At 40.8% G+C, this 11701-nt stretch overlaps 1 protein-coding gene across 1 annotated transcript in view; it reads left to right on the forward strand.

Annotated features, from left to right (window-relative positions):
* The window catches only part of LOC150101267 (sonic hedgehog protein-like), a 164975-nt gene extending 153717 nt beyond the window's left edge, over positions 1 to 11258 (forward strand). The window contains exon 3 of the mRNA XM_090400337.1: positions 9971 to 11258. Coding sequence (XP_090256463.1) covers positions 9971 to 10686 — 716 coding nt within the window. The 3' untranslated portion in view covers positions 10687 to 11258. The remainder of the gene's footprint in view (positions 1 to 9970) is intronic.
* The last annotated feature ends 443 nt before the right edge of the window (positions 11259 to 11701 follow it).

Consider the following 11701-nt stretch of genomic DNA (forward strand, 5'->3'; position numbering starts at 1 on the left):
GAGGTGACGTGAAGTGAACGAATAGATTTGAACTCAAGTGATCGGCGAACATACCAATTCTTTTGCTAAAGAAGGCGTGCAAAATTTCCACGGATGATTTCGGAGAGATGCGTGAAGTTTGTCGCTTGCTTTTCATCCTCACAAGGCTTGCTGAGTGTAACAGCGGCAAACGTGGTGACGTATTCTCTTAAATAAACGCGATGGAAACCTTTTCAGAAGCCACGCGGATGCATCGTGCTGAGTTTCTAAATTCTCGTTCTCAAGTGTCACGAAACGCAGCCATGATCGTCCAAGGCTCAAGTGATGGCCGTGAGAAAGTTTTGGCGGCTCGCTAGCATCTTTTATTCATACCTTTCATAGCTTGAATTCGAATAAGTTCCGAAATGACAGTATTTCAAACTAGACGTGTTATCCGCCGAAGAAAGTTTGTATTATTACTGCTACTGCCATCTGTGATCACACACGCGAACGAACTACAAACAACGTGAACATCGATACAGTCGCTATCTAGTGAGAATAAGCAGAACTACCGAAGGAAGAATAATAAGGATAATTTGAACTTCAGTTCGAGTGATATGTCGTCGCAGTAAATTCTGTTTTTCTTGCGCAATAAATACCGCGTAATCGCAAAAATCATTGGCCAGGATTCTTAGTTTTTAGTCCGTTTTTTTTTTTTTTTGGTGTATTGTGCGAGTCTGCACGATTAGAGACGAGTCAGTTTAATAACCATAATATACCGTGCAGAGTTCATTAATAAAGTACGTTCGTGGCGATCGAGTTAGTAGCTTAACTTTTGATTAAGTCAAAAGTGACTGAGTCACATTAACTCTTAAGTACGAGTGCGAGCTTTTCCCGTCAAGAAGTTTATCAAATGGTTAATTCAGGACACAATGCGTACTTCTAATCTCAACAACGCCTAACCAGATGAACATAAAAGAACTTTTGGCAGCCCCTCAGCTTTGCCCACGGGGTTCCTACGATTTAATGGGACCGAGGTTATTTAATTCACTTTCCTTGAAAAATGATGGCCATTTTAAGTGCATTTCTTAATCAATTTTCTCGAGCAAAGATTGTCAAGAAGTATTTGCTCTTCAGCAGGGCCGACTCTACCGACGGTGCAAGACGAGCATTGGCACGGGGCAGCAGGTTTTTTTTGGGTTGGAAAAGTTGGCATAAACTATACGAAAAAATAAGGGAGAAGGGGCGGCAAAATATGCTACTGCACGGGGCGGTAAAATTCCTAGGGGTGGCCCTGCTCTTCAGTTTATGTCTTCTTCTTTTTCTTCACGGGTTAGATGGGACATCTGTTGCACCAAGACTTCCTCTTCTTTAATGGTATCTTTCAGTCTTTTTCTAGGTCTTCCTGTGCTTCTATCATTTTTTGGTTTCCAACTATTGACTTGTTTATTATTCAATCTTCACTTCTTCTCTCCACATTCAATCCATTTTATTCTTCTGGTTGTGCTACCCAATTGTTTATTGCTTGTATTTCACATTGCTTTCTTATATCTGGATTTTTTATTTTATCCAGTCTAGTTTTATTTACTATTTTTCTTAATATATTCCTTTCGCCTGTGTTTAACATTTGTCTTGTTTTCCTGGTGTCTGGTCTTGTTTCTGCATTACATCTCATAATAAGCCTGATTACCGAAAATAAGGGGATAAACATCCTTTGTTGTTTTATAGCCAGTAAGCGAAACTAAAGATCGATAACTACGATCTATAAGTTTCATGCCGAAAAACTATCGGCGAAGGCAATTCGAAGTAAAGGTGGAGCAAGCTCCCTCACTATTCTTGATATTCTCTCATAATTTTAAACACAGCTCCTAGGAGATGTAATACTGTCATTACATTATGAGGGGAGGTCACTACCCAGACCGGTTTCAACCTTTTATGAGGTCTCATCAGTGAGTAGCTAGACCTGGAAGATATCAAAGTTTAGTGAAAAGAACTTCCATACCTTCACTATACGAATGCCATAAAGGTGTAAAAATATAATTACTAAAATATAAGCACACCTTTATGGCATTCGTATAGTGAAGGTATGTAAGTTCTTTTCACTAAACTTTGATATCTTCCAGGTCTACCTACTCACTGATGAGACCTTAAAAAAGGTTGAAACCGGTCTGGGTAGTGATCTCTCCTCATAATGTAATTGCAGTATTACATCCCCTAGGGGCTGTGTTTTACATTATGAGAAAATATCAAGAATAGGAGGGAGCTTGCTCCACCTTTACTTCGAATTGCCGTCGCCGATAGTTTTTCGGCATGAAACTTATAGATCGTAGTTATCGATCTTTAGTTTCGCTTACTGGCTATAAAACAACAAAGGATGTTTTATCCCCTTGTTTTCTATATTAAGGTGCCAGAAAACTAGCCATTTGGCTTTTCATCTTACTAAGCCTGATTACCGCTTTATAAATTCTGGTTTTTGTCTCTACTCTAAGATGTTTATTTTCCCTATTGTTTCGTTCAAGCATCCTGATATTCTTGCAGCTTTTGCAACTTGTTCTCGGACTTCTAGATGTGGTCTTCCTTCCCGGTTCAATTGTATACCTCATTAGTCGTAATTTATTCAATAATAGTACCTTCCAATTCTAATTTGCATTTTTGTCATACATTTTGTTTTAGTTTTTGATATCTTCATATTGCATAATTTTGCTGCTTTATTAAATGTATGTAGTAATATTTGTGGCTGAGTTTCATTTTCTGCAATTAGTCATCATCGGTTTATGTACAGAGATTAAATAATTCATTAATATTTTTCGGGTCTGCGTGGTTAGCCGAGTGGCTTTGCGCTTCGCAACCCTATGCCCGGGAAAGGAGTGTCCTGGGTTCAGTTCCCGTTGCCGACGTGGGGAGCTTAAGGATCTTTCTCAGACATCGCCAAGTTCGCCGGTCTTTGGCGTGGACAGCAGGGTTTTTTCTCTCCAGTTTATTTCGGGTTTTTCCTCCCGCAAGCAGGCAAACCGCCCCGTGAATACACGTAGCTACAGCCATAAAATATACCGGGAGGCACAGCGCTAGTCACCTTATCCTCGGGACGCATACGCCTTAGAAGGGCTTAAGATAACTCTGTAACAGGCCCGGCCCAACACGTAGAAGATTAATATTTTTCCTGACTCGGTCGCTTACGGAAAAAAGAAATTTGTGAGACCGCCCGGTCGGTTGGCTTTCCTTTTGATTTTTATTATTAAGAAGATCCCATTCTGAAAGCTAAGAACAATCCTGTAGTTCATAAAACATCTGAAAACCTCGGAACACCATCTCAGCGCAAGAAACATCATCTTACATTTTTAAGGTGATACCGACGCGATTCCTAAAGTAACGCCCGAATTTTTGCCGGTCAAAGATGGGATTACTTTATTAATCTTGAATGTAGAAAAATTATGACGGACGTTATCGCCTCCTTTCCATCTAAAATATTCATAAAAATTTAAAATTCGATCTTAAACTGAAAAGTTGAAATATAAACCTCTTTCGAAATTAAATTAGGGAAGCTCCAGTTAAACAGAACGCTGTGAATGTACGGAATCGGATATATAATTATGAATATGTCACTTTGCACTGATTTTCACGACTTCTGTTTATTTATCTTGAAAAATTTTAAACACTCGCTTTAAAACCGTCGTTCACACCGAAAACCAATATATATATTTTTTAAGGGAAATTGGTCAAATTTTCACGAAACACACGAGAATTTTACTAGTGCGATCATCTTTCTCTTTAAAGGCATTTGGAGAATGGTCTGCAATACTCCCTTTGCACAGCATATCCGAGGAACGAATGATTCTTCCAACTGGGAAGGGGTGAACGCTAGATAACGCTAGACTGTGGGCTGCGCCTTGCATCTATGCTCACACCCGATTTATTGACTGAAGCCCTCGCCTGAGGATATTTAAAATACAAATATCCTCAAATATCAAATCGACAAACAGTGCATTTGGTTCCAATAAACAGACTGAGTTGTAAATACCTTTTTGTTCTTTTTTAAAGTATTTTCTGTTTTTTTTATGATTTCCACTAAAAAGTGATTTCGGCTGAATTTAGAGAACGCGCAGCATTTCTGTTACGCGTTTAAGTTGTTTCGATGCCGTGACAAGAGACTCTTCAGTGAGATTGTTTATTAAGGAACGTTTCCGCCGACCCTCCCCTCTGCAATTTCCACCGAGAGTTCAAGCGCCGAGAATTATGGGATTGTGCGTCACCTAGTGACCGGTCACGTGCACGCACAATTAATTACTTTTCCGGAGTCGTCATTCTGCGTTTTAAATCTCGTCTGGGGTCAACTGCAATTGGGCGTGAGGAGCAAATTTTAACAAGTGCTCTTCCCCTCTCGGCTCGTCCCCAAATCCAATAATCAAAGCTCCCCGAGAGTGATGACCGCGATGTTAAAGGTGCTAATCCAAAAACATTGCGTTTCGCTAAACGCCAGTAAAACTTGCACCGACCACCAGGTGTATAAATATTAATAGATATTCCTTGGGACCTCGCGGACCGGCTTGTGGGCTCGTGAATTAACGAGATCCAAGGAAGAGCCAAAAACGATTTTTTCATCCCGATAATAACCTCTTCAGAGAATAAATATGCTAATCGTATATGTCCTATTAAGGAATGGACTGCTAGCGCCCTCCTACGGTTACAGCAGAATCTCGAGAAAGTTCGCGAACAGGAACGCTTGAAATCTGTTATTAACTTCAGCGGTGCTTCAAATGCGCTCAAAGTAGAGAGATCCCCACGCTTTCTGCAGCTATTGAAATTGCTGTTCAGAAGAAAAGATCGCATCATGCAAAGTGATGCCCCTCCCCCCCCCCATCTCCGCCTTAAAATAGATTTGTGAAGCGAATTTCTAAGCAACCCAGCTATTAGAAAGTTTTACATTTCGAAATGAATACAAAAATTTGACTTTTGATTTTGGGTGTTGACTTAAAGGAGCAAGGGGAAGAAACTCTTCTCTCGGTGTCACCGCCGATCTTTATCTGTAGAAAGAAAGTAAGCGAATAATACTGACATTATCGAAACGTACGCCTCCCCTAAATGCGCCGCTTTCAAATGTGTTCTTCGTTTCGAGTTTTATTTAATTCATGGTTAGAAATAAATAAATATAAAAGTAATAAGTTTCTTATTTAATTTCTTATTTATGACTTTATTCCGAGAGTAGGCGACACCCTCCTGAACTCCATTTCAGGAAATCGGTAGGCAGTGGGTCCAACTTGTTATTTTCGCCGAGGTGAAGTGCATTCGATTAGAGAGAGGATCCTAATCCTAACTCGCGTGTATTTGTATGCACGCCCTCTTTGGATGCAACAACAACAACAACAAAAGCGTTGCTTTAATGGAGTTGAACCCGCGGCAGCCTTTCTTCTGAAGATATTCAAGTAATCAAGTAAACGCCGTTTAGAATTTTATTAAATGCTTCATTTAATGGAATACTTCACTGTTGAGAATTATTATAAATAATAGTTGTGTATCGTGAAAATATTATTGTAATATCGGCACCACCATTAATACTGCTGCTATTTTTTACCTTAAATTTATGAGAGATTATTTCTTCCGAGATAAGTTACATGCATATATTGTAAAGTTGAAGCACAACACTGCACTTTCTTATACGTGGTTTAGTACAGGTTATAATTAATTTGAATAATAGGTTATAAATTAAAATTCAGGTGTTAATTTGCAAATATTCATTATACTAATTTCCAGCTATTACATGTTGCACTTTATACAATAAATATATTTTCATGAGTGTTATTTTTCACGCAAGGGATTTATTTACACAATTAAAGCATTGCGGCTTCTACTCAGTTCAAAGAATTCATGCGAAGTGCTGAGTGGACAGCTGTTAATAACAATAACACAGCAGTCAGGATAAGTAGAAGAAGATGTGTTGAGACGCTGTAATCCCGCTGACTACGAAGCCAGGGTTAGCTTTTACGAAGAGAGTGAGATTAACACTCGCTATGTTGTTTGATACTTTGTGTGTGTGTGTGTGTGTGTGTGTGTGTGTGTGTGTGTGTGTGTGTGTGTGTGTGTGTGTGTGTGTGTGTGTGTGTGTGTGTGTGTGTGTGTGTGTGTGTGTGTGTGTGTGTGTGTGTGTGTGTGTGTGTGAGAGAGAGAGAGAGAGAATGGAGTTAAGCATTGTAGTTTGTACTTGCCGGCATCTGGTGTTCTGATGGCGGCATCTTCGAAGTCTTCGAAATCCACGAAACCTTTGGGTCAGAACTGACAGGCGATTCTCTGTATTCTCCTTTCAGGATATTTCAGAATCCTCATCTTTGAGCCTCCTTGAAAATCTATTGGAAAAGCGATTCACTCAAAGACCATTTCACTGTAAAAGCAATTCGCCGACATATTTTGATCAATTCCTTTTCACCGAAGCATTATTTTCTTGCAAAATATTGTTTTTGTATTTTGAAAGAAAATATAGAATTATTTTCTACTTTTATTTTAAAATTTATAAAACTGATGGTGCTTGTCGGATATGCGAGCACCATCAGTCCGAATATCAGGAGCAGAAGAAATTCCTGCGCCATCACATTGGAGGTCCTCCTACTGGACTTCCCTATCGACTCGCTGGCCTTAAAAATCTCGCGGCTGCTCCAAGACTCCTAAAATTATCAGGAAAGAGAAACCCTTACCTATCAGGGATCATCTCCTGCGAAAACGAGCGTTGGGTTTCTAGGGATGAAACGAAGTCGGAGAATGAGCGATTTCATCAGCAATCGAGAAGTGATGAAAGTCGATCTTTCGTTCACTTCTCGAATGCATCCCATCACATTTCGGCACTTTCTGCGATGGAACTATTTTACAAAGAAACGAACTGAAGTACAGCGGTTGAATCCAAGAAAAAGGACATTTTTATCACGGTCTCGACTGAGACGATACTCCTAGAGCAGCGTGGTCGCTACAATGTCATCTTATCACTGTTCATCTGCATTACTGTATAATGGGGGGTTTCGCTTTAACTTGGACCCCTGATGCACTTCAAGAGTGGTAATGTAACTAATTATCTGCTCAGTTTCCTTACAATCGCACGCTTTTTTTTATTACAAATTGCCGTTTCGTGTACATCCCAAATTCCTGTGAAGAGAATTCCATCAATTTTGTTTTAATTCTCTTCATATGAACTTGCTAAGCACTCACCTTTTAGCTGAGATCACAACGCATGTCCACATTACAGGAAAAAAGGTTTTGAGAAAAACAGAACTTCGTTGGGGATTTGAAGCATGCGCATCACATCGTCAGCTACTTCAAATAGGCAACATTGTGAGCACGATTTCATTTTGGCTTGGGAAAGAACGGAAAAGGCAGAAGCAATGTTGTATTTTTATTATTTATTTATTTTATTTTTTATTGTTATTATTTTTATTATTTATTTATTTATTATTATTATTATTTTATTTTTTGTTACCTTGTATTTGAATAATTTCTACCTAATCTGCACGTAATCTAGAATAGAACCAGATTAGTGCAGAATCTCGAACGAGTGCTGGATCCCTAGACATTACATCATTCTTCTTCCCTGCTATGCTTCCTGTCACATGATCGAAGATATCAAGGACACTACGGATCGTTATGCGGTCTTTGTAGTCGAACGTGACTTCGTTAATCTTATACGAAAACTTTGTTGTTGTTGTTGTTGTTTTAAATTTATTTCTCCATTATATATTATTATTATTTTTTTTTTTATTTCGGGCGACTCCAGGAGTCCTTAGACTCATCGAGGCAGGCCCAAAACATCATGTCCACACAACTATGCGATTACATTCTCACAGTATCTATCATACCATGCCTTGAACTCATTCACTGTCATAGCACCCACAACAGACTCTGGCAGCTTATTCCACTCATTTACCACTCTAAAAGTAAAGAACCCAGCTCTAACACCCCTGCTAACCACACTCTTGCCCAACTTCCATAGGTGTCCCCTAGTTCTCCCACCACCAGTCCTGATCTCAAAAATATCCTCTGAATTAATCCTATAGAATCCCTTTAGCAATTTGAATGTCTCAATCATATCTCCCCTCCTCCGCCTATCAACTAGTTTCTGCAACCCACAAATCTTCAACCTGTTCTCCTATGGTTCATTCCATAGTTATCATCTTAGTCACTCGCCTCTGGATCCTCTCCACCTCCTCCCCATCAAGAAGGAACCGAGGTGACCAAATCTGGGCACAGTAGTCGAGATGAGGTCTTATCAAGGCTCGGTACAGAGGTACAATAACTTGCTTGTCTCTGCTCGTCAAGGTATTTTTCAACAACCAAGTGAGTTGATGAGCTGATTTAGCTACTTTTGCAATGTGCGCAATAAACTTCATCTCCTTATCCACCAACACTCCCAAATCCCTGGCCTCACCAATCTCCTGGAGTACAGTTCCACCAATGTGGTATACTGCTGCTAATCTTTTCACCCCAAAATGCATAACCTTACATTTTGTCACATTAAATTGACATCCATTCTCCTTAGCCCAGAACTCCAATCTATCTAAGTCATCCCGCAAGACTTTGACATCTTCTGCATTCACTATTGCCCTACCCAACTTTGCATCATCAGCGAACAAATGAATTGTTCCACTTCGATCCTTCCCTATATCGTTAATGAACAGATCAAACAGCAGTGGTCCAAGAACAGAACCCTGCGGCACACCACTAGTCACAGGCCGTCTTTTGGGCTCTACTCCTGAATAAACTACTCTTTGATATCTCTCCATCAACCAACCACCTATCCATCTCACCAACCCTATATCCATTCCCATATGTTGTAGTTTACGGATTAGTATTCCATGTGGTATTCTGTCAAACGCCTTTGCCAGGTCCAGCAGTATCACTGTAAACCCATTTCCCTTATCCAGTTCAGCCGTCACCCTGTTATAAAACTTGAGCAAGTTACTGAAGCATGATCTACCCTTCACAAAGCCATGCTGTCCCCTGTACAGTATCTCGTTTTCATCAATCAATTCCTGTATTTTCCCCTTGACTACTTTCTCCAAGACCTTGACAACGACACCGATCAGCATATCAGGAGTCGTTGTCAAGGTCTTGGAGAAAGTAGTCAAGGGGAAAATACAGGAATTGATTGATGAAAACGAGATACTGTACAGGGGACAGCATGGCTTTGTGAAGGGTAGATCATGCTTCAGTAACTTGCTCAAGTTTTTTTGCAACCGTAATTTGCAACCGTAGTCTTGGATCCTCCTTTATGCAGTGAAACTATTTTCCCCTCTTTCCACACCTTCGGGACTAAACCAGACCTGAGACTCAGATTAAACAACATGGTCAAGGGCACGGATAATTCTTTAGCCGCTTCACGCAAGACCCCGTGCCGGTATACCATCCAATCCCACAGATGTGTTCACATTAAGGTTCTGTAATAGACTATTCACCTCCACTTCATTCATCACTATTCCCGTATAAACTAATGGTTCCTTCATTTTTTCAATGTCACCACCTGGATGATATGCCAAAGGTTTCCCCATATGTATATAGGGGGTTCCTCATCCTGCGGTTAATAGACTTCACATACTGACCTCCTGGTCATCAGCTGTAATTATAACCAAACTGTATACCGACTAAACGTTACTCCCAATCCCCCCCAACACACACCCCACACAATTCGAAAACTCTGAATTAGCCTATACATATATATATCTCAAAGGGATTCCTATATATATATATATATATATATATGGTCTAAATGGGCAATTCCACTTTGGAAGTGCTTCCGGAGAGATTCTTTTCAACGTTTTACGAGAGCATAAAGTAGAACTTGGCTATTACATCTCAACCACGCACATTACATCTTGAGATGTGGCTAGTCGAAATTTCTTACCACATTTTATTGCTCATAAGATAGTTTGAGAGTTCTACTGTTTTTTTTTTTTTGTAAGTAAATTGCCATTGCATAAAATGTCTTCATTAATGAGTCGATAAAAAGCAGATAAATGATTTAATGTCATTTTATTTTCAGAGTCATCGCAAGCTGCCAAATCAGGAGGCTGTTTCCATGGTAACAGCTACGTATATACCAAGAACGGATCTCGTCGTCTTGCTGACATTGAAAATGGCGAGGAAGTCCTTACTATGGGAGAAGATGGAACTTTAGGGTACAGCGAGATGCTGATGTTTTTAGACAGAGATGAGACGGCGAAGCGATTGTTCTACGTGGTCGAAACGACGACCGGAAAAAGCATCACGATTACCCCGAGCCACCTGATATACGTCGACGAACGCGACCACCTTCCGGTGCAGTCCACAGCGAGGATCACTTTCGCCAAGAATATTAAACCGGGACAGTACGTGTTCGTCGCAAGAGAACCCGGTCGCAATTCTGCATATGGGAGAGTGGTTTCTGAACGGGTCCGAACCATAACCCCAAAGATGCAGCGAGGGGTCTACGCCCCCCTAACCAGAGAAGGAAACATCGTGGTGGACGGAATAGTCGCTTCGTGCTACGCCGTCATAAACAATCAGATGATGGCCCACTCGGCATTCGCGCCCGTTAGGTTCGTCGAGAACTTCAAAGACTCCTTGGTTCACGTGATGCGGAAGTTGCATCTGACTTATTTTAGGACTTCTGCGCACCGCAAAGTGAAACACCACCAGTCGGGTATTCACTGGTATCCGAAAGTGTTGTATAATATCGCTTACTACGTCCTTCCTGATCGGCTGCTGTATCGCTGGTAGTTGAATTCCTCCCGCTTCAGCGTAAATTATTGGACGGATAGGAGACCTTCCAGCCGTAGCGCCCGGTGGTGATGTATTGGCTACCACCTCAACCAAAGGTTCGGCGACCGTCTGCCACTGACAGTCCGCTAATGACGAACAGCAACGCGCATTTGTTCCTCCCTCTCTCGACCCGGAGTTGCTGGCCACAAAGCCAGACCATCGAGCGTTCCGCATTGCCCAGGTTCCTTACGAGAAGACACTTTAAGTAAAACCACTTCTTGCGAATTAGGTTCCCAGCTTCAAGAAGAGCGCGCGGTTCCAACAGCTGCTTTTAAACTGTAATCGACGTGCAGGCAGCGCGGAGTAAGTTGGTGCTTTGTACAAACAGAAGAATTCATTTTTCTCTCATATTTATGGACGACCCGCGAACGGCATCGCGATCCGCTTTGTGTTCAAATGAAGGTTTCATTTGTTTGTTTTGTGCAAATAGTTCTTTATGAGTTTGTTAGAAGCCGAACGAATGTTGATTTGTACATACCAGAAATCTATAAAGAAAGTGTAAGGTGAGTTATAAAAATTATGAACAAGAAGTGATCGTGTTTCTTGTTCTTGCGAATCGCCGCTCTTTGAACGGCACAGTTCAGCACACGCGCAAGCGAGGCTTCAAACAATCGCTCCTTTGGCGTAATTTTTCATTTTTAAATTGGCAAATGGACAACACTTCAGGCACGAACCCGCAAGTTGTTCGACTTCGTGCCTTAAACTGAACGTCTAAGTTTTTTTAAAAAGTTATTTGGGGAAAACAATGCATTGGAAAGTGATAACCTCTGACCCTCAGAATTCAGACAGCGACTGCCCCCCCTCACTTCTATCCAGCTAAAAAATATTCTGCCATCTATTAAAATACTTTTATCAGAATTGCACAACAAATGCTGAATTCCACGGCAGTTTATGAAAAATTACTGAAAAAAAGTGACACATTTCGTAATCCGATGGCTAAAAAGAAGTCGTCACCATCGAAACTTCGGAGATG

This window comes from Typopeltis vanoorti, chromosome 11, assembly GCF_054136105.1.
Source record: "Typopeltis vanoorti isolate ZY-2024b chromosome 11, IOZ_Tvanoo_1.0, whole genome shotgun sequence".
In the NCBI taxonomy this organism is placed as follows: Eukaryota; Metazoa; Arthropoda; class Arachnida; order Uropygi; family Thelyphonidae; genus Typopeltis; species Typopeltis vanoorti.